Source organism: Hemicordylus capensis, chromosome 5 (genome assembly GCF_027244095.1).
Source record: "Hemicordylus capensis ecotype Gifberg chromosome 5, rHemCap1.1.pri, whole genome shotgun sequence".
Lineage (NCBI taxonomy): Eukaryota > Metazoa > Chordata > Lepidosauria > Squamata > Cordylidae > Hemicordylus > Hemicordylus capensis.
The window spans coordinates 15218573-15242590 of NC_069661.1; the positions used below are offsets into that span (position 1 = coordinate 15218573).

A 24018-nucleotide genomic window follows, 5' to 3' on the forward strand; every position below is an offset into this window, starting at 1 on the left:
CTTCGGTAGTCACTTTCTACACAACATTGCTTGTAGGGTTCTTTCAAATGTGAATTGAAATGTGAATGGGGCCTCTGTGCATGCACATTTAGGGATTTGGATCACAGTTTCTGCCTTTTAACGACTGAGTGAGCCATTGTTTATGTGTCATTACAATTTTAGGGTAGAACCCAGCCAAAGTTAAGGACATTTAAATCATATTGACTTTCTGTGGGAGAGTTTAGTACATGCTTAAATCTCTCGCATTAAAATGCAAGGGATTTCAAAGTGCTTCACTGTGGCTGGTTCATGTTCTCAAAGTGATGTATTTTCTACATTGCTTTCAATCACTTGGTTACAATGCTGCATTATTTTGTTTTTGTTTGTGGTGATGGCTTTAAAAGGGGCTTAGACAAATTCATGGAGGACAGGTCTATCAATGGCTACTAGTCTGGTGGCTGTGGGCCATCTCCAGCTTCAGAGGCACGATGCCTCTCAATACCAGTTATAGGGGAGCAGCAGCAGGAGGAGAGAGGGCCTGCACATCCCTCTTGCCTGTGGGCTCCCCAGAGGCATCTGGTGGGCCACTGTGCGAAACAGGATGCTGGACTAGAGGGGCCTTGGGCCTGATCCAGCAGGACTGTTCTTATGTGCTTATACTCTTCTTCAGTACAAAGCATTCCCAGAGCAGCTAACAGTACTGAAAATGTAAAATCATCAAAAAGAAATAGAAAGCCCCACATCAGACTCTACACAATTAAAAGTAGCAGCAGGCAAAAGTTTCAGCAGAAATCCCAGCTGCATAAAGTCAACAACTCCAAGAGTTAAAAAGCCAGGGGAGGGGGCGAGGAGGCTTGGTGTTGGAAATACATCAGAGTAGGCTCCAGGTGAGCCTTCCTGGAGAGGAATTCCATAGTTGGGGGCCTTGACCAAGAAGACCTGGTCTTCATCCACCTTTAGTACATGGGCCAGCTGGGGGACAAAGGCTCATTGTGATTTCTGACAAAATCTATACCCCTAGAGATGGGAAGCAGGTGGCATCCTTGCAACACTTCCAACTCTCAGTGTGTTCCCAGACTTTTCTTGTCCTGACCATCAGGCCTGCAGCGGCCCAATTGGCAATGGCGTTTTAAAAGCTTTAAAATGTTTCAGAAACACACAAACTAAACTACTATAAAATGTCATCCTGTTGTCAGAGGAATGGAAATGAAAATGAAAATGGGGAATACAGCAACTGGCTCATTGTTACCCTGACCCCTTCCTCTCTGTAAAACGGCAGTAACGTTTTCATCGTAACTGTTTGGGGTTCAGGGTAAAGAAGAGGTGATCACATGGAGGAAGCCGTTAGGTGCAGCAAGGCCGTGACCTAGTCTCCATCTCTGCGGGGGTAGACGTTGCCAGAAATCGCTGTGAGCTTTCTTCTCCAGAGATGGCACCCATGGCCAAAATACGTGGGGCTGGCTCATGGACTACTGATCTTGGGTGGTGGCAGCACCTGAAGTGTTGGGATGTTTTATTCTTGATTTCCCCCAGTAGCCAGATTTTAGTTATGGGTTTATTGGGTCCTGGCCAGCTGTTTCACTTTCTGGGCAGTGTGCAAACACACACATGTGCACCAGAAATCAAACTAACATTTTATTTGAGTTACATTAGAAATAGGTTAAAGGAGCCAATCATAGAAACATAGGAAGCTGCCATATACTGAGTCAGACCCTTGGTCTATCTAGCTCAGTATTGTCTACACAGACTGGCAGCAGCTTCTCCAAAGTTGCAGGCAGGAATCTCTCCCAGCCCTATCTTGGAGATGCTGCCAGCAAGGGAACCTTGGAACCTTCTGCTCTTCCCAGAGCAGTGGCTTCATCCCCTAAGGGGAATCTCTTACAATACTCACACATCAAGTCTCCCATTCAAATGCAACCAGGGTAGATCCTGCTTAGCTAAGGGGATAAGGCATGCTTGCTACCACTAGGCCAGCTCTCCTCTCCAATCTTAAGAAGTTTAAACATATTGAGGAATTCAGTAGGCATCTCTCCTGCTTTGCTGATTTACAGACTGATTCAGCATGAGGGGTGAGATGCCTACTGAATTCCTTAATGTGTTTAATTAAACCTCTTAAGATTAGCTCCTTTAACCTATTTCTAATGTAACTCAAATAAAATGTTCGTTTGGTTTCTGGTGTGTGTGTTTCACTTTCTGGGCCGTGGGCAAACAGCTGGCCAGGACCCAATACACCCATAGCTAAAATCTGACTACTGGGAGAAATTAGGAATAAAAAATTTCAAAAGAAGAAGGGACTCCACAAGTGACTTTAGTCTCCAGGCAGGTTCATGTGAAGACAGGCAATCCTTCGGTAAGTACTTATAAGAGGTTTGGGTTTGGGTTTGGGTTTTTGTTTTGTTTTGTTTTAAAGAAAGATAGAAATTGAATACATGTGGGAGAAATTGCACACCTTTACAGGTGAAACTTGGAAAATTAGAATACCGTGCAAAAGTCCATTAATTTCAGTAATGCAAATTAAAAGGTGAAACTGATATATGAGACAGACGCATTACATGCAAAGCGAGATAAGTCAAGCCTTAATTTGTTATAATTGTGATGATCATGGCGTACAGCTCATGAAAACCCCAAATCCACAATCTCAGAAAATTAGAATATTACATGGAACCAAGAAGACAAGGATTGAAGAATAGAACAATATCGGACCTCTGAAAAGTATAAGCATGCATATGTATTTAGTACTTGGTTTGGGCCCCTTTTGCAGCAATTACTGCCTCAATGCGGCGTGGCATGGATGCTATCAGCCTGTGGCACTGATGAGGTATTATGGAAGACCAGGATGCTTCATTAGCGGCCTTCAGCTCTTCTGCATTGTTTGGTCTCATGTCTCTCATCCTTCTCTCGGCAATGCCCCATAGATTCTCTTTGGGGTCAGGTCAGGCGGGTTTGCTGGCCAATCAAGCACAGTACACTGTATACTTTTCAGAGGTCCGATATTGTTCTATTCTTCAATCCTTGTCGTCTTGGTTCCATGTAATATTCTAATTTTCTGGGATTGTGGATTTGGGGTTTTCATGAGCTGTACGCCCATGATCATCACAATTATAACAAATTAAGGCTTGACTTATCTCGCTTTGCATGTAATGCGTCTGTCTCATATATCAGTTTCACCTTTTAATTTGCATTACTGAAATTAATGGACTTTTGCACGATATTCTAATTTTCCGAGTTTCACCTCTATATTGATTTTGGCTCTGAACAGTCTGCTTCCAGTTCTTTTTCTCAGTGTTCTAACTTTTATTCTCATAGAATTTTCTTCCATACAACATTGTTTTGTTTTGCTGGCTACTTTGGTTTTCTGTGTTATAAGAACATAAGAACAGCCCTGCTGAGCAGGCACAAGGCCCATCTAGTCCAGCATCCTGTTTCACACAATGGCCCACCAGATGCCTCTGGGGAGTCCACAGGCAAGGGGTGAGGGCAGGCCCTCTTTCCTGCGGTTGCTCCCCTGCAGCTGATATTGAGAGGCATCATGCCTCTGAGGCTGGAGGTGGCACAGTAAAGGTAAGCACCAGTATTCCTGCATTAGGTGCTGCAGTGTTGGTCATGGCAATTACCATGAGCACCAAAGTAGTAACTTACAATTTTCATCTCCATCTTTTCATTTTTGTTTGTTTTTAGGCCCATTTGTGACATATTTGACTATTCAGAGTTCAAGCAGTGAAGGATTAGATTTAAAGTTTGAGCGCTTTCTCCCCAAAGGATCTGTGAAAGAAAAAGCGGAAGAGAAGTTGGAAGAAAAAGAAGATGATAGTGATGAAGAAGGAGCGATGCAAGAGTCCAAATAGTCTAGTGTTGTGTAAATATCTTTATCATTCTCACTGTACAAAAAGCTTAAAGGAGCAGTTCTGTTAACAACTTAGGTGGTCTGTGAACAAACTTAGGATTTGGGGGACGTACAAAGGCTCCCCCTAGGCAGAGTTTTATAAATCAGGCTGAGCAATTTATAAAAATGTATAGAAGGTATTACATTAATATCTGAACCACCCAAGTATTTGAGGCACCGATTGATTATGAACATGGCTTGCGATGCAAAACCTCTCTGTTCATAGAACAGGACTTGCACAGCCCTCGATTATATGCAGCTCTTTCTCTAAATGAACAGTCCACATCCCGTGCCTTGGAATGATTCCAGGTTCCTGTGGCAAGGGAATGCAAAAGTCCTAGTTACAGTAGCTGCTTTTGTTTAGTTTTTGCGCTAATGTCTCCATGTATTTGTTCAATCAACACAAGGGTTGGTTTGATCATTCCAAAACATGGTTTTAAGAGGAAAAGCACACCGTTGGGTAAAACAACTTCTGCTGCTTCTGCAGTGGTTCATTGGTCTGCCCCTCCCTTCCTCTTCCTCTCTCTCTCTCTCTCTCTGAAATTAAGCAAATTGTTAGTTTGCAGTTTTATGGATTATGCTTGCTGACTCCAGTCCCTGTGGTTTAAGCACAGATGTGCTTGCTGGGATGCTGCTGTTCTCTGACAGGCATTATAATCTTGGGGCTGCTGATCTTAGCCCTGGATGACCTGGGCTTCGATCCCACCCTTCTTCCATAAATTGGATGGCTTTGGACAAGCTGCTGTTTCTCAGTTGTGGATCCTTGTGTGGGGTAAAATTGAAATATAGAGTCAGATGAATGAGTTTGAGGTGGAGAGTAGTGTTGTCTGTAGGGTGCTCAGTACCCAAGTCCTTGCCAGGGCCAGTCCCAGTGAATGGAAAGTCTGCTGATAACCTGAAAATATGAAGCTGCCTTCCATTGAGTCACACCAATGGTCCATCCAGTGTTGCCTCTATTGACTGGCAGCCCCTTCTCCAAGGTTCCAGGGTTCTCCAAGGTTCCGTCATTCCCAGCCCTACCAGGAGATCCTACCAGGGAGTGAACCAGGGACCTTCTGCATGTAAGGCAGATGCTCTATCACTGAGCTAGAGCCCCACTTCACAGGGTAGTCAGCTAACACTTGACATACTTAATTGTATTCCAATGTTGTCTCGTCATAGGAACAGAGGCTGCCTGATACTGAGTCAGGCCATTGGTCCCTCCAGCTCAGGATCGTCTACGCTGACTGGCAGCAGCTCTCCAAGGTTTCAGGCAGGAATCTCTCCCAGCTCTACCTGGAGATGCTGCCGGGGACTGAACCTGATAGCTTCTGCCGGCAAAGCAGGTGCCCCATCGCTGAGCTTTGGCCCTCCAGGTGGATGAAGCAGAGTTTGTAGCCCAGAGAGGAAGCCAGAGTCAGTCGCAGCTCCTAGAGCCGAGGGGCAGCAGATTGCAGCTAGGCTGGAGAACCGATTAGAAAGCAGGTGTGAGAAGCAGACAGTTGTGAGCTGGGGAAGTTATAAACTCCAGCAGGGTCGGGGGAGTCCTGCAGTTTATAAGGCTCTAGGGGAAAACATGGTCTTTGCATTCCTGTGCATCTAAACTTGGCTTGCTGGTAAACATCTCATCCTCGTGGTTGCAGATACAAAACCATGATCTCCCACCCCGCCCCCAATACCACTTCTGATATATTTCAGTGGGTAAAATTCTAATCTGCCTTGGAGTATAAAACTCTGCAGCATATAAAAAACTGATCTTGGGTAGACAGCCCATGAAACTGGAGAGCAGTGGTGGCAACTTGATTATCCCTGGGCGGCACTTGGCAGGCATGGAGTCGGTGGAAGCTGTCCACTGATTAGACTGTGGGGACTTGGAAGGTGCACGTGTTTGAAAAAGTGTTTCTTGCGGAGCTTGACTTGCTTGTTTGAGTTATCTCTGCTCTGTTGGCTAGGGATGTACACAAGCTCGGGGCGGGGCGGGGATTGGTTCCTTTTAACGAGGAGGAGTGCAGCAGGTCCTGACCTGCTGCTGCTCCTCCGGGATCGGTGCTGGCGTGCAAAAGGCTGCGCGTGGCTGCTTCCTTGTTCCTCAAAGCCTGTGTGTGGCGTTGGCATGCACATGGCCACCGGATGAGTGGTGGGGCGGCAAAGCAGCAGGTCAGGACCTGCGTCACTCCTTTTAAAAGGAACCGATCCCTGCCCCATCGGCTCGGGTGCGTGTTCGGCTCCTTGCTAGGTAATGGGGCCTGTTCATAAGTCCTCATCTGCGAGCCCCCAGTTGGGAAGCAGGCAGAAGAACAATCTTGTGGCTACACTGAGCAATGAGTTGCCTCAATAATAATAATAATAATAATTTATTATTATTAAAATAATACTCAAGAGAAGCAAAAAAAAGAAACCCAAACAAACCAGAGCTACCAATCAAGGGACAGGAGACGGCCACCGGAGTCATTCCAAAATAAGAGGCAAGAGAGACCACCTCTGGGCAACTCAAAATTTCTCCTATATTGAGGGAGTGTGGTAGACATTGGCACTTTATAGTAAGAAGTGGAGTGGGATTGGCTCTTCTGGATCACCTGACTTCCAAGCACTAGGGGATGTGCACGGAACCGCGGGGGAGGCCCGAAGGTGCTACTTTGAGAGTGGGGGAGGGTGCACTTATCCCTCCTGCTGCTTCCCCCCCGCTGGCATCCGTTTTTCAAAAAAGCCCATCGAGGCAGCAACCAGAGACTTCCAGTCATATCCATGCAACGGGGCGTCAGGGAGGTATGCTGCCGCCTCCATGGGCTTTTAAAAAAACGGACGCTGGTGGGGGGAAAGCAGCGGGAGGGGTAAGTGCACCTTCCCCTGCTCTTAAAGTTAGACACCCCCCACCGTTGAACTGGCAGAAACACCGGTTCCGTGCACATCCTTATCAAGTGCAGGAATAGAAGAACAGCCCTGCTGGATCAGGCCCAAGGCCCATCTAGTCCAGCATCTTGTTTTGCACAGTGGCCCACCAGATGCCGCTGGAAGCCTACAGGCAGCAGTTGAGGGCATGCCCTCTCTCCTGCTGTGACTCCCCTGCAACTGGTACTCAGAGGCATCCTGCCTTTGCAGATTCTGGCCACATTGCTGCATGGTCTGAAATGCGCATGCAGTTCCTTACTCCAATCAGCATTTGGCTTATAGAGGTCTTCAGTTAAAGCCTGTGGTGCCTGTCACTGCTCTGCATCCTCCATTCTTTTGAATGGGGCTCTTGGGGGACTCTCACAGTGCCTGTTGAAATGAACAGATGCACTCTTGCAGATGTACCTGCTGGGTTATGCCCTTTGAGTGTTGAAATGCTGCACAACAGATAATTTCTTTGTCAAGGATTTCAGGCAAGGTGATGGTGAAATTCCAGCTTTTGCTTTGAGCAGCAAAGTTTTTCTCCCCGAAAGGTTGCCGGTGATGCTTCTTAGTGTCCAGAACAGGATGAACTATGCTCGTTCTGCAAAACCTCCTGGCTGTGATGGACGAGTAGATTGCAGCAGCTGGAAACAGCCATGATGAAACGCTGCCTTTTGCCTAGTCGTTCTTTCTGCTGTGCTAAATCAGAGGTATAAATTGGAGCAATCTTTTTATTTTAAATGTTAACATGACATCCTATTAAAGGAAGAGCGATTGCGCAGATGCCCCCAGATCCCTACGTTGACAACAATTTCAGACATGAAAAACTATCGCTGTCGTCATTACTTTTGTAATGGTAGATTGTCTGTGGTTTTTGCATGCAGACGGGTTTCATCGACTGGCTCTCACCATTAAAACAGCTTCAGCTCTTTTGAGCCGGGCAACATGAGTTGTAACTTGGCAGAATTTTCCCTAGTAAACAGCTGTGCCGGTGGCTGAAGTGTTGGGTGATGCGGTGGCCTCAGGCAGGCTGTGATGGAAACCCACTCCATCTCCTCTTCTGCAATAGTCCTTAAAAGATGGAAGTGAGTACCATAGAGGTGTATGGGCAGTTGTGAGGTACAAGAACATAGGAAACTTCTGTATACTGAGTCAGGCCACTGGTCCATCTAGCTCAGTAGTGTCTGCATGGACTGGCAGTGACTGTCCAAGGTTTCAGGCAGGAGTTCTTTCCCAGCCCTATCTGTGGATGCCAGGGAGTGAACCGGGGACCTTCCGCATGCAAGCGGATGTTCTGCCACTGAGCTACAGCCTCATCTGCTGTTTGACTAGGAGGGTCAGGAGGCAGAATGTAAATGGAAATCATTCCTTGAGTTTGCCTGTGCTAGGGGTAAAAAGGTAAAGGTTTGCTGTCGAGTCGGTGTCGGCTCCTGGCAACCACAGAGCGCTGTGGTTGTCCTTGGTAGAATACAGGAGGGGTTTACCATGGCCATCGCCCACACAGTATGAGATGATGCCTTTCAGCATCTTCCTATATCGCTGCTGCCTGATAGAGGTGTTTCTCATAGTCTGGAAACATACCAGCAGGGATTCGAACCAGGAACCTCTTGCTCCCTAGGCAAGTTACTTCCCCACTGCACTAGGGGTACCTAACCTCTCTTTCTCTGCAGGGTGGGGTTTTTTTGTGTGTGTTTGTTTTTTTGCTTTCATACAGTGATGTGCAAGTCCTCACCCATTTGGAGTTTTCTAACATTGTTGGATACATGAAAGACCTTTTAGAGTTCTGCAGGTGCTTGGGAATGCTTGAAAATCCCCAATGGATGGAAAAACACCCCACCTTCTCTAGTTTCTCTGGTCACCCCCCCCCCCACACACACAGAGCTTGCTGTCTCCTCCTTTCCCCCCAAAGTAACAGGCAGCAAGGGTGATCTAGTCCCACATGAGGGAGCCATCCCCACCTGTCACTCCCCCACTTTTCCAAGGTAAGGGATTTTTGCTTTAGGGTGGAGAGGATGCCTGCGGAAGGACCTGTGTGGGCAGGATACAGACCCAATTTTGAGTTGGACCTTGCTCAAAGGGGACAAGTTCTTTCCATCCAAGTGATTATGATAAAAGCTAGTATTTGGAGCTTTTTAGCATAGAGAAAAGGTGACAAAGGGGAGTCACGATGAATTTTTAAAAGAAGTATGCATTGTGTGGAGAGAATGGATGTAGAGAAGTTTTTCTCCCTTGCTCTCAACATTAGAACCTGGGGTAATAGGAGCCAACATTAGAATCCCATGAATTTGACTGGCAGGAAGTTTAGGACAGACGAAAGGAAATCTTGATCACACAGTGCATATATTTAGTTATGGAATCTATTGCTACAGGAGGTGGTGCTGTTGACTAATCTTGAATGACTTTAAACAGGGATTGGAGGATCGGGCAAACTCATGAAAGGCAGATCTACCAACAGCTACTCGTCTTGATGGTTACAGGCTACCTTTAGGTTCAGAGGCAGGAGGGAGTATGCCTTTATCTCCTGTTCATGGCCTTCCTGGAGGTGTCTGGTGAGCCACTGTGGGAAATAGGAAGCTGGACTAGATAAGTGGTAGATCTGATCCTGCAAGGCTCTTATGTTCTTTGCATGGAGAAAGTCCCAGGTTCAACCCCTACCACCTCCAGTTAAAAGGATCTTTGCCAGCAGATGCTGGGAAAGATCCTGACCTGAGACAGAACCTGTGGAGATTAGCATCATGAGACTATGGGCAAGCTTGGACTATCAGCAGGAGGTTGGTTCCCAGGAAGTGTGGGCTGGTGGCGGATGTGTTGTTTGAACCCACCAAAGTCCAGTTCCTGAGTCTTCTGTCCAACATTTGCCAGACATTCTCCTTATAATCTACATTTGAAGTTGGGTGGGGAATGTTGGGTGAAAAGTTTGGTAACTGGACTTGAGTGAGTTTGAACACCCACTGGGAGCATGCATTCCCCAGGAACCCTTTTAACCCCTTTTTTGGTCAGAAAGCAGTTGAAGGGGTAATTCAGCTTGGGGGAAAGGGATTTAGCAGCTCGGGGACATATTTCTGGATTGCAAAGAGCACTTATGGGAGATCACACACACCCCACTCTCTGCTGCTTGGGAAGCCTCTAGCAGTGAGTATGTAGCCTCTTGCTGCATCCCTGGAACACTGATGTGGATGTCAGCCACTGTGTCTAAGGATTACAGTCCTTCACTTAAAGCAATGTCCTTTTAGGCATTTAACTTAGCTCTTGTTGGCATAACTTGGCACCAAATGCAGGCCCCTTCTGGTTTGTTTAGGCGGAATAAATCAGGATACCAACTGACCCTGATTCAACTCCAGCTTCACTGGACTGCAGACGCCTAGTGGTCTTGGATGGAGAATGTACATTGGATACGGCAGGTTTATCATAGTTGTATCCTGCCCTTTCTCCAAGGAGTTCAATGTTCTCACACTACTTCTTCAAGTAGGTTAAGCTGATGGGGACTGGCCTGAGATAATCCCGTGAATTAGATGGCTGAGTGGGAATTTGAACCTAGCCCTTCCAGTCCAAGGTTCAGCACACTATCCATTACCACACATACACCAGGGTTGAATTATTGGGAACCAAAGATGCATCATAATGCACAACTCCACCATCTGATCCTGCAGAGTTCACTTAATGGATTAGGACTGGCAAATACAGTACTGGCAAACGTTCTCTAAAGCCAAGGTGTGGTTGATACTTGGAAGAAGTGGCCTGTTGCCTGCTGAACAAAACTGCTTTTTAAAAATGGCATCTACCTATATAATTAATTCTCTTGGCCAGCCATGCGTGGAGATGTGTGGCTGGCTTTTGCGGTGGAACTCTTGCAACACGCTGTGAGAGTTCCCGGCATTGGGCGGCAAGACGCTGGAGGATGACAGCTGGGCCCGGCAGCGGCGGCAATGGAGGCGGCTGCGGTGGTGGGGAGGCGGCGGCAACGGGCCTAGCCACAGTAGTGGTGGCGGGGGGCGACCCAGCTCGACCACAGTGAGGAGGAGGAGGCGGGTCCAGCCACGGTGAGGAGAAGGTGGTGGCGGTCTGGCTGCCAGGAAGAGGGTGGCCGAGTAGGTGTGGGGGAATAGGGTATTGCCAGCCCCAAAGAGCTCACAGATGCTCTGTGCGGGGTCGGCTAGTTTGTTTCTAATAGTTGTTGTTATGATATTCCAGAATAAGTGCCAAATAAAAGAACTCCTCCATGAATCACTTGCATTCATAGAAATGTAGCCTCACATTGGGTGAAAGCTATAATTCCAGTTTTTCAACGTTTATTCCATTGTTTCACAATAACATTTAACCAATTTGGTTTTGTAATTGGTATATATTTCAACCCTATTGATGATTGAAGTTCCTTTCTTATTCTACAAATAATCCTTTAAACATATTTGGCCATTATTTGACAGGTCAGATGCCCAATCCTGTGGTGGCTCAGGGTATCTTTCTGTCATCTTTGACTAGAGGTTTGAAAAGCTCCTCTGCAATTCTATTTCTTGGATGGAAAGTAATTCTACAGTGGCCGCGTGAAATTTAACAGATGCCCGAAACACTGTTGCCACCAGGTGGCACTCATCCCCTACATAGCTCAATCAAGTTCTGTCTGTTTTAAAGCAAATATGATTCACTGAGACTATGAAACTGATTATTATTAGCCGTTATAAAAATATAACCAATATGGTGGCTATAGATTTATGTGCTTCTGCCAAAGAGGGCAGCAATTGAGTACTTGAGCAAAACTCTAATGCATCGTTTGTATTACAGAGCACAGAATTTAATAGTGTGTGGTGCAGTGGGAAAATGCTTAAGGAAAAAGCAGAAGGTTGCCAGTTCGAATCCCCACTGCTACTGTATCAGGCAGCAGCGATATAGGAAGATGCTGAAAGGCATCATCTCATACTGCATGGGAGGAGGCAATGGTAAACCCCTCCTGTATTCTACCCAAGAAAACCACAGGGCTCTGTGGGTCCCAGGAGTCGAAATCGACTTGATGGCACACTTTACCTTTACCTTCTAACATATAACATCCTGAGAATTTCAACACATAATGGGGAAGTGGCAATTTTTGATTCCCTTCCCCAGGAAGTCCTTAGCGCCGCCTGAAAATGTGTCTCTGTTCCCAATGTCTGTGCAACACTCTGGGAATATTTTCAGGTGTCAGAGAGGGCTTCCTGGAGAAGGGGTGTGTGTGTGTGTTGAAAAATTCTGCTTCCCTGCTGCACCAGTCCAGTGCAGTTCTGTTAGGGTGCAGTCTCGCTGCACCAGTGCATCCTTGCTTTGTATGTCAGCCAGTCTCATTAACAAACAGCTGGATGTGTGGACTGCACTGCACCATACACACTTAATAGTATTGGCTTCTGCAAACTTTGTAAAATAATGCAGTGAGAAGTTAAAATAGGGGAGCCAAAACATTACTGCATCTTGTTCAACTACTGCTTTATTAGTTTAAAAATGTGTATCCCATTTTTCTTCTTACTAGAAAACTCAAAGTAGCTAAAAGGGCACACAAACAATGAAGAAACAAAAAACCAGCACAATCTAAAAATGGCGGCTGCTGCTCTAGGTTTTAGTTGTCTTCTCGTGTTCCCCAGAATTGCTTCCCCCTGTAAGCCCATTCATCAAACACTTTGGTTCCTGCCCTCAGGGTCCATTACCTCAACACTTCTAGTTACAGGCCTGGAACAGGAACATAGATTTCTCTGAAGTCCTTGTGAGATGAGCCCCAGAAAAGTTTCATGGCTAATTTGTTCTGGCATAACTTTTTCTGCTTAAAACCACTGCACGAGCACCAGGTATCACGTTAGAATTGGCCTCCTGCTGACCTGTAGCTCAGCCTGTGGTTGTGAGCATAATACAGAGTTTGCTCTGTAGCTGTGAAAGGAATTCTTTTCCCTGTTTGTCAAATGTTTAGCAGTCTCTAAATTTATGCCTGTCCGAGCTACACCACATTTGGGACTTCAAATCTATTAATACTGCTTTTAAAAAAGACCGAATCAGATTACAACGGCGAAGGTCATGGATTTTCTTTGAAGCTAAAACTGCACAGCGCACACACTTGTTCTGAGCTATCCATCAGAGTGAGAAATTTTGCATAGCAGATGCAGAATGCCTCTTATTTTTAATGGGGCACAAGGAATTTATGTAAATAAGGCTTACCCTTCCTAGCTTATTTCCTGTGTCAGACTAACCATAGCTATTACCATTTATTTTTAATATAGATTTAGTTAATCTAACCAAACGAGTGCACACATGAAAAAAATGTATTATGCTATTAAAAGTCACTAGAACAAAGAGTATGGATTAAGAATATCATTGGTTTCTTATTCCAGAACACACAGAGACCTTTTTTGTGTTCAACAAATCGTTTGTCATCAATAAACAAATTACTGTATTTACCTGAATCCTAGGTTTTTTCCAACGTCTTAGATGCTAGAAATCAGGGATCATCTTAAATACAGATTCCTTTTCCTTTTAGGTAAATACAGTACAACCTGTATTTTTAAGAGAGTCGTCTTAAATTCAGTATTGTCTTCTATTTGGGTAACCACCCAGAGACAGCAGTTTGCGGCAGTCTACAAATCTGATAAGTAAATAAAGAAGGGTATGTCAGCCACCCAGTCCCACTCCCTCGTCTCCATGTGAACTGCTTCCCAGTGACTGCCAACTTCCAGCAAGAGAAGATGTGCCTCAGTCTTGGTCATCAGCGGACTGAATTCCAGGTGCTTAGCCAGTTCTGCCTCAGTAGGAGCTGCTGTCCCACAGCAATGGCCAAAGAACAGCTCTAGGGGATACGAAGGACAAAGCACCATGAATAATCCTGACACCCTGTGGGCACCAGGTTATGTCCATTCTCGGTGCTCACCGTGCACAGCACAGACATCTATAAAATTACCCATGGTGTGTGGAGAATGTGGACAGAGTGAAGTTTCCCTCCTCACGATGCTTGAACCAGGGGTCATCCCATGCAATGAATAGCCAGGAAATTTAGGTCCAACAAAAGGAAGTATTTTTTCCACACAGTGCATAATTAATCTATGGAATTCTCTGCCACAGGATGTGGTCATGGCCACCAGCTTGGATGCCTTTAAAAGGGGCTTAGACAAATCCATGGAGGACAGGTCTTTCAGTGGCTACTAGTCTTGATGCTTATAGACTACTCCCAGGCTCAGAGGCAGGAAGCCTCTGAATATCAGTTGCAGGGGAGCAACAGCAGGAGGGAGGGCATGCTTCCAGCTCCTGCTTGTGAGCGTCTGGTGGGCCACTGGGAAACAGGATGCTGGACTAGTTAGACCTTTGATCCAGCAAGGCTCGTCTTACGTTCTTAGGGCTGCTCCAGCTTGACGTACTTACTCAGAATTAAGTCCCATTGTATTCAAGAATTGCAGCCGCAGTGTGTTTTTTCTGTGGGGATCTTGTGCAGCCTCTTTTGAGAACACCAAACCGCTGCTAAATGAGCAAAAACCGAAAGGCATCTTTTAAAGTGGTGGCTCATATTCAGCAGAGAGAGAGCAACTGGCCCTGGCCACAGCATCCCTCCTTGGCTGCTGTTGGTGTTTACCTGATGTTTCTTTTTTATATTGTGGGAGCCCTTTGGGGACAAGGAGCCATCTTATTTATTTATTTTTATTTTTCTATGTAGACGCTTTGGAGACCTTGTCGAAAAGCGGTATAAAAGTGGTGGTGGTGGTAGTAGCAGTAAATCAACCTTTTTCTTCTTCTTTTTGCCTCCCTTCCTTCACTTTCACATAGCTTGCTAGTTTTGACATCACGGAGAAATTGTGCATGCTAAGAATAAAGCAGCCCTGTTGGGCCATTAGGCTCTTCAGGTAGAGCAAATGCACCTAATAACGCATGCCTAATAGTGCTGGCCATCCTGGTTATAGCATGTCTGCAAGCAAACAATCGCCACCATAGCCGTGAGCAGCGAGGTTGAGGGGGTGGGTGACGTGAAAGGGTGAGAGTTGGTCTTGTGGTAGCAAGCATGATTTGTCCCCTTTGCTAAGCAGGGTCTGCCCTGGTTTGCATTTGAATGGGAGGCTACATGTGAGCAGAGTAAGATATTCCTCTTAGGGGATGGGGCCACTCTGGGAAGAGCACCTGCATGCTTGGGTGCAGAAGGTTCCACGTTCCATCCCTGGCATCTCCAAGACGGCTGGGAGAGACTCCTGCCTACAACCTTGGAGAAGCCGCTGCCAGTCTGTGTAGTCAATACTGATCTAGATGGACCAATGGTCTGACTCAGTATATGGCAGCTTCCTATGTACTGAACCAACTAGTCACACCTCCGCAGCATTGCCAGCTGTGGCAGGCCTCTACAGATATTCCCCTTAGGGGATGAAGCTGCTCTGGGAAGAGCAGAAGGTTCCAAGTTCCCTCCCTGGCAGCATCTCCAAGATAGGGCTGAGAGAGATTCCTGCCTGCAACCTTGGAGAAGCCGCTGCCAGTCTGTGAAGACAATACTGACCTAGATAGACCAAGGGTCTGACTCAGTATATGGCAGTTTCCTATGTTTCCTATGCATGTGGTTGACCCAGGGTGGGGATGGAGTTGGTTCTCCCTGTGACCGAGACTGCATTCCAGCGTGAAGGCGTCAGCAGAGCTAGAATCTGAACTCGTGTGAATGGGCACTCTGTTTATACCTTTAAGCTTTACATGGGACAGTCACTGACCATATTTTGGGCCACAAGTTCTGTACCAGGTACCTGGCTAAGCGAGCACACTGGCTAAGCTTGCACCGGTGTGCTTCACAGCCACTCCCCCTGCTCTTCCCAAGCACAGCGTTCATCGGCAGCAACAAACCGGGGGAAGGACCATAGCTCAGCAGAAGAGCATCTGCTTTGCATGCAGAAGGTCCCAGGTCCAGTCCCTGGCAGCATCTCCAGTTAGGGCTGGGGAAGACTCCTGCCTGAAACCCCGAAGAGCTGCTGCCAGTCAGTGTTGATACTGCGCTAGATGGACAAATAGCCTGACCACTGCAGCCAGGGAGAGTTTCTCCCTGTGATCTCGAGTGCTCTTTGCCGCTGCAGACAAATGCTGTACTTGGGAAGAGTGGGATGTGTGGCTATGGAGTGCGCCAGTATGGGGCTGGGGCTCACCATGTTCATACTGACCCTATATCCAGGTACACTCTAGATTGCTTCTCAACAGGGTGTGTCATACCTCTTGTATTTTATGGCCTTATGGTACAGAGACAGGGAGGAGAGCTGGTCTTGTGGTAAAGGTAAAGTGTACCGTCAAGTCGATTTCGACTCCTGGCGCCCACAGAGACCTGTAGTTTTCTTTGGTGGAATACAGGAGGGGTTGACCATTGCCTCCTCCAGCACAGTATGAGATGATGCCTTTCAGCATCTTCCTATATCGCTGCTGCCCAATATAGTAGCAGCGGGCATTCGAAACCGGCAACCTTCTGCTTGTTAGTCAAGCATTTCCCGCTTGCTGCGCCACTTAAGGTGACTGGGTCTTGTGGTAGCAAGCATGAATTGTCCCCTTTGCTAAGCAGGGTCAGCCCTGGTTTGCATTTGAATGGGAGACTACATTTGTTTAAGATATCTCTTCTCTTTTGGAACAGAGGTTTGCTAAAGATCATCCTGTAACGGTTTTTTGCCCTTGTGGCGCTGGCCTCTTGGAAACTGTCACCCATGTTTTGTTATATTGTTCTTTGTATCGGGACACCAGAGAAGAAATTATTTTCCCTCTGTTACTTAAATTTCCTGGAAGGTGTGAGCCTTTTTATACATATTATTGCCTCGTGGATTTAAACTCTGAGATTACAAAAACTGTAGCTAAATTTTTTAATATAGCCATTAGGTTAAGGTCTCAATTAAGCGATTAATTGCAGGAGCTGCGTATTGTTTTTAAGTAACTTATTATGAATGATTGTATTTTGTTTTATTCTGTTTTAGCATTGATTATTGATCATTGTATTGGACGTATTTGCTACCTCTATTCTTGCTGGCCAATGGCTGTAATACAATTGAATTGATGATGGTGTGTAAGATATTGCTCTTAGGGATGGGGCCGCACTGAGAAGAGCATCTGTGTGCTTGCCTGCAGAAGGTTCCAAGTTCCCTCCCTGGCATCTGGATATGGGGCTGGGAGAGACTGCGGCCTGTAACTTTGGAGAAGCTGCTGCCAGCCTGTGTAGACAATATTGAGCTAGATGGACTAATGGTCTGACTCGATATAAAGCAGCTTCCTATGTTCCTAACATGTTATAGCCTTATGGTACAGAGGAGCATTTTATGGCCATGCTGAGGATAACACTTCAGGAGGATAACACTTCATGAGTCTGATGAGTTGGACTCTAGTTCATGAAACCTGATGCTACAATACATGTATTCATCTTTAAGATGCCACAAGATGATTTGTTGCTTTTACTGCCGCAGACTAACACAGCTACCCCAGTGGAGGTTTTGATCCTAAATTCCAGAATACTAACCTAATAGCTTAGACTGTTTGCTTCTTTTCCACTGATAAGCAATGCTACCTGAGACCTGCAGAGCTTGTTGCCCTGATAATCTGGCCGGCACCAGCGGTGGTGGTCTCAAAGCAAGAGAGAGGACAAGTCAGCAGCTCCCTCTCCTGGTTAAAGTCCCACGCAGGAGCAGAGAAAGAAACCACCTGGGCTGTCGGAGTCACAGGTTTGAGATTCCTGGCAGGCTGCATTCGGCTTCACAAGCGCTAGCCAATAGCACACAGTCTGGCTGTGGCTCTGAGGATCAAGTCATAAAATGCTTGGTGCTTCTTCAAATCCTGACCAGTCTGATTAACCCACTAAAGCCATCACTGAAAACAGGGGAAGGAAAGTATGAAGAAAACTCTATATGTGTGTGATACATTCCATGCCTCGAATTCATGAAGGAAACATTATCTACTCTTGGGCCATGGCAGCATGCTCACTTTCTCCCTCTATAAAAAGAGGGCTTAATTTTCCTACTTCCAAACAATTGGGATTAATGCCTCGACAGCTGCTGCTTACCTATTTTAAGTGTAATGTATACGAGGTTAACCATTAACATTGATTCAGATGGGCCATTCACAGGGATGCAACCCCTTGTCTATACCCAAATATAACCATCTTTCATTTTCTTCCTAGGATAATACAAACTGGTCGCTCTTTTGCCTTGATAATTCTTTTTGTTGGTATTCTAATAAGAGCAAATATGCTCTCTCTCTCTCTCTCTCTCTCTCTGTGTCCCTTCACATGCTGCAGGGGGACTGTGCAGATTTTGCTCCCACTCTTAACACCCTCAGGTTCAGAGCCTTACTTGTCCCCATAGGAGCCGTTCACTTTTATGGGAGAATGCAAAGAGGTACACTACCTACATGATGCGGATAAACCTGCCCTGGGGCTGGAGGCTTTACACACACGGCTTCTGCCCTGAATCTACTTCAGAAGAGAGAGTGTGCGTTCACACACCAGCTAAACCTACCCCGAAGTCCCTTCGAGATTTTTGGACCCACTCCACACACAAGCGGGGCTTTCTGATGCAAATTCTAGCACATCTCGACGTATGTCCGGGTTTTTAAAATGCTGGTTTTTAAGCTACTTTTTCTGAAAACGCCGGAGCAAAGGGGAGAGGCACTGATGTAGAATCATTAGCATGATGAGGGGCATGCTCTCTTCAGAAATGCAGATCTATCTCTGCGGGGAGCTCCCTCCCCACCCCGCCCCCATTGGCTAGAAGGAAAATGCGGAGCATGCCATGTGGACTTGTTTCAAAAGCAAACCTGAGAGCAGAGGGGAGGGGCTGCTTTCCTCAGTGCCACAAGTGTCCTTCGAAGTGGCTTTACTTGACATTTACCCTGAAGCCAAGTGCGAATAACTCCTAGGAGAGAAAACTCAAGCTCACTCCATTATGTCCCAAGTTATGGCCTGTTCACCTTGTCCTATAGAACTTAATGGGAGCCACTGAGAACTAAGCACGATCCTTTCCGTATAGCCCCATGCCTTAATCAGAATATCTTCCCCATGGGCTCCATTTTGTCAGTGGGAGTTTTCCTTGATGGGACTCAGGGGTAGAGCATCTGCTTGCTTTCAGGAGGTCCCAGGTTCAATCCAAGGCAGCCTCTCCAAGTAGGACTGGGAAAGATTCCTGCCTGAAACCTCGAAGAGCTGCTGCCAGTCAGTGTAGACAAAACTGAGCTAGAAGGACCAAGGGTCTGACTCGGTACAAGGCAGCTTCCAATGTTCCTTTTGGGGCAAACAGCAGCTGACGGGTGCAGATCCCCCCCTAGGCATTTGATCCCCTCATTGACTAAATTCCCCCAAAACACACAAAGGAGTCTTTCCGCAAGAGAGTCTTTCCTCCCTGTTCTCCAAAAAGTGAGGAGTTGCTCTGGAACCACGGCAGGGCAATGGATAAAGACTGCACCACACCCACACCGCTTATGCTTCAGAACTGACTAGGTCCAGGGAGCTCCTACAGCTTCTATTTCTAAATTGAAAACGGGAGCAGATGAAATATTGAGGCCATTCACCCAACCAGCCCTACAGGGGTAGAACAGGGCTACTCCAGGTAGGGCTGTTCACGCGCAGTGCCAGGATTATTCCCAATCCTGGCACTTCACCCCTGCTTCTGTACCCTGTAGAGGAGAGAGCTGGCCTTGTGGTAGCAAGCATGACTTGTCCCCATAGCTAAGCAGAGTCTGCCTGGGTTGCATATGAATGGGATACTAGAAGTGTGAGCACTGGGAGATATTCCCCTCAGGGGATGGAGCTGCTCTGGGAAGAGCATTTAGGTTCCAAGTTCCCTCCCTGGCAGCATCTCCAAGAGAGGGCTGAGAGAGATTCCTGCCTGCAACCTTGGAGAAGATGCTGCCAGTCTGTGAAGACAATACTGAGCTAGATAGACCAATGGTCTGACTCAGTATATGGCAGCTTCCTATCTTCCCACGTTCCTACCCAGGCTTAAAGTGAGGTCAGAGGACATGCACCTGCCTTCTGCCAACCTTACACCCAGGTCGTGTGGGTGCTCGGGCTGCTGGCAGGTCTTTTTGGGTCACTGGCAGCCATCTGGACCATAGAGCTGAGGGGAAGGAGCAACCTGGCAGCAGGAATTTCCCCCATGCAACCACACTGCTTGCGTGGTGCATTGTGGGGTTCCTGGCAGCGGCTTCTCCAACGTTACAGCCAGGGGTCTCTCTCAGTCCTCTCTTGGAAATGCCAGGGAGGGAATCTGGGACCTTCTGCATGCAAGCAGGCAGATGCTCTCCCCAGATTGGCCCCGTCCCCTAAGGGGAATATCCGAGAGTGCTCACACATGTCGTCTCCCATTTAAAGCATGAATTGTCCCTTTTGCAGCCCCGGTCCCTCTTGCTTTCAGACCTAACCACCATATGGACAGATGAACCTGCCTTATACTGGATCAGAGCCCTTTGTTCCTCAAGCCCAATACTGGCTGCTCCAGGCAGCTGAGAGCTGGCCTCAAATGTCTCCCGGCAGAGGAGTCTTTTTCAGCCCCTATTGCTGGGGACTGTTTGATTGGAGATGCTGGATATTGAACCAGAGACCTCCTTGGTGCCTGGCATGTGCTCTACCATCAGATTCTCTTTTGTCAGGAAAAGCAGCTGTGGGCAGCTTCAGATTAGCGGAGGATCAAGAGGGAGGGAAGGCACTGTTTGACCCTCCTTCCCAGCCATTCGTCCCTTCGAAACCACAGCTCCCCCAGCGGCTTTTCTCCCAGATAGGAAAAATCTTGGTAGAAACGCAGCTGGGTGTGTACGTGTGTGAGTGCACGAATGGCTGGGAAGGGATGGTTAAACAACGCGTTCCTTTCCCCACCCGTTCTCCTCTCAGTCACAAACTGCAATGACAAAGAATATGTCCGACTCTCCTGAGATTCTGTTCCATTGTCTCTCCCCATCTAGACAGGATTTTGTATGCACAAGAGACTGGGTGATAAAGAGATGTTTCCAGCAGCACCACAGCAGTAAAACAGAGGTGCCTTTTTCTTAAAAAAAACCTTTTATTTATGTTGCTGTTTCTTTCCCAAGTGTCCTTACCTGCAGCAATGACAAGAGAGCTGTGCATGAAGCACATCAACGGCATGTGGCTGAGGTCCCTCATTGCTCAGGCGAGGAAGGAAGCCTGAGCGGAAAGGTTTTATGGGAGCCATGGTGGCCCGCACTGGCCTATTGCTGTGAAGGATGTTTCGTGGCGAGTCATGCTGCATTTACCTCATTTGGGAGGGGGGTCTTTCCCAGCCGTACCTGGGAACTTCTGCATGGAAAGCATGGACTCTACCACTGAACTGCAGCACCCACCCCAGGTGGGCTGGTGGTTGGGTGAGAGGGCCCAGCTTCTAGTGCTTATGCTTCTAGGGCTTAGTGGGGCCGTCTCAATCAGGGGCAGAGCCACCATTGGGCCAATGGGTTCAAAGAACCCGGGCCGTGCCCAATCAGGGGCCGCGCCTCACGGCCCTGACATACCCACTGCACCTAAAGTCAGATGTGGGGGGTGCAGGTTTAGCTCCTGAGTGGGGGCCGCACGAAATGACTTGACTAGCAAGCCAGAGATTGCCCATTCGAATCCCCGCTGGTATGTTTCCCAGACTATGGGAGATACCGCAGCGATATAGGAAGATGCTGAAAGGCATCATCTCATACTACGTGGGAGACGGCAATGGAAAACCCCTCCTGTATTCTACCAAAGACCACCACAGGGCTCTGGGGTCGCCAGGAGTCGACACCAACTCTACGGCACACTTTACTTTACTTTCCTTTCCTTTGGCCTCAAAGCTCAGATAATTCAACTGAAGATGTCAAGAGAGCTTAATAAAGAACATTCAGAACATTTGCGCTCATGTGGAGTATTTCTGGTTTTTCAGCTTGCACCCGGCTTTTGCTGGGTTTATATACAGCTTGCAGATCTCAGTAGCGAGCAGCTTTTCTTTGAAGATTCCTGTGCCAAAATAATTAAGTTAAAAATACTGAGTAAGGGAAACTTCACAGATTAATTAATGGCTGATAGTAATGCGAGGAAATAATTGTACTGAAGACAAAAGGGAATGATTGGCTTTGACCAGCTTGTCTTAAAATGCTGAACAAAGCCCTTTTGTGGGACTCAAAGTTCTGGCTCATTGCAGGTTATATCCTACCTAGTTGATGGTTTTAAAAATAATAATTACAGGAGGGTTATATGTGTTGATCTTATACATCGTTTGTTGCAGAAGGTTATTCATGGGGGCACTGTAATGCTACAATCAATGTGTCCATGGGTAACCTCCAGAACAGCAGGTGCCCATTTTTTTCTTTCCAGCCTCTTCCCTGGAGCCCCCAGAACTGTCCCCACCCTGCAGTCCCTGAAAAAACTGGTTTTTCCCCCCGGGGAGAAGTGCTCCCCCCAGACAAGCGGCTTGCACCCACCTGCCCCCCCCATTTCTATTTCAGATATCTAATATGTGGGGAACAGCTTGCCCATCCATAAATGCACTTTGGCCCTTCTATGCCACCCCTTCCATTTTTCCCCCCTTGCTGTTGCCACTCCAAACTGGAAACTCAAAACATAAACTGGAGACATGCTGGACATATCAGAGGTTTTTACCACTGAGTTGCAGCTCATGGAAGGCCTAGATTGGCCCAGTTTCTCAGTAATATGGATTTGCACTCCACCCAGTTTTGACCACAGAGGCGTAGATTCACATAAGATCCTAAGTTAACAAGTATGCATGTGTGTGCCACTGAAATGTCACATATTTTGTAGTAGCAGAAGTCTTAGGTCTTCTGTTAGCTTGCAGTACCAGCCAAATATGATGAAATGTATGTTGAAATGGAGGGAGAAAATGGCCATTAAAGGCCTTCTGTCTCCCTGCCATAAAATTTCATCTGCAGATACAGTAAATCCATACTAATAACCTGGTAATGAAGTGAATGCCAGTAATTACTCATGAGGAAGCTGATTCATTTCAGATTTAGAAATCACAATACAAAGGTCGCCTGTAAGTGTGTAGGGCATTTGACTTGCATTTCTGAAGGTTAGGCTAAGGACACTCTAAGTTTATTAATGCTGCTGCTTTAGAATGAACATGGCCAACTGGTGTTCCCACCAGCCTCCCACCTGCTAGAAGTGTAATAAGCAGATATTACAAATCACAACTCTGCAATACTCTACACATTATCTGGACAGAGGTGGTAGAATTCTGCAATGCATCATCTTCAGGTGGCTAGGGGCGGTATTTTTAAATGCTTCTCTGCTTAAAAAACAAAGCACCCCTTTGCATGTAGTAAACTAGGACATCAGAGAGAAAGAATATACTGGTTGACTTCCACACTAACAAAACCCTGGTGCAGTGAATGTGCAGCATGCTCTCTAGGGGAGGGGCAGTATTCATCCATCTCCCCTTCCCTCCGAAGCCCACGATGACTCCCAAAAATACGCCCCCTTGTTCACCTTGCTCGCAGCAGGCTCTCATTCAGGGCTGTGTTTGCTCTGAGCCAGTTTGTGAGCATCCAAGCAGAGGCATTTGCATTTGCGAGCATCCCTACGTAAATGCTCACCACATCCATAGGGGAGGCATGTGGACACAGCTGCCTTCTCACATTGTGTCGGGCCCTCCTGTTGTCTAATGCCCATTCAGAGTGGGCTTTCCTCCATGTGCCAATGCTGAGGGAGGCTAAATCGTCGTGCACGTGGGACAGGGCCTTCTCCGTTGTTGCCCCCAGGCTCTGGAATGCTCTCCCAGTGAGCGTCTGCTCCTTGCCATCTGTGGCTGCTTTTAAACAAACAATGAAAGACCTTTTTATTTGTTAAGGCTTTTACCCCAGGGGCTGCCAGGTTTCTCAGCTCTCCTGCTTCTGTTTGTCTTTTTAATGGTATTGGGGGGGGGGTATTATGGTTTTTACTGGTTTTAATGTGGTGGCGGCACCCTCGTGAGAATTCCTGACTTTGGGCGGGCGGTGGAGCCCAGGCGCAGAGGAGGTGTGAGGAGGCTGGCTGGTGGGTGAAGCCATGCCAGCCTGAGGAGGTGGCGGGTGGGCGAAACCGCACCAGCCTGAGGAGGCAGCCGGCGGGACGAGGTGGTGGCAGGCCAGCTGGAGGTGGCTGGCAGGTGGGTAGGAGGGAAGAGAGAACTAGGGGTGCAGATGCTCTGTGCCCGGTCAGCTAGTTGGATTTTAATTTTTGTAAACTGCCTTGGGGTGTCTTGTGAAAGGTGCTATGGAAATAAAACAATAAATAAATTAAATTAAACAATGAAGAACCTTCTTCTTTCCTTCTTTTCTTCAATTAAACAATGAAGAACCTTCTTTTCTTTTCTTCCTATGTAAACCACTTTGAGAACTTTGATGAAACC

General features: G+C 47.0%; 1 protein-coding gene across 1 annotated transcript in view; it reads left to right on the top strand.

Moving 5' to 3' along the window:
• MRPL1 (mitochondrial ribosomal protein L1) overlaps positions 1-16712 on the top strand; it is a 35762-nt gene extending 19050 nt beyond the window's left edge. The window contains exon 9 of the mRNA XM_053252062.1: positions 3658-16712. Within this exon, the coding sequence (XP_053108037.1) occupies positions 3658-3824 (167 nt within the window). The 3' untranslated portion in view covers positions 3825-16712. The remainder of the gene's footprint in view (positions 1-3657) is intronic.
• The last annotated feature ends 7306 nt before the right edge of the window (positions 16713-24018 follow it).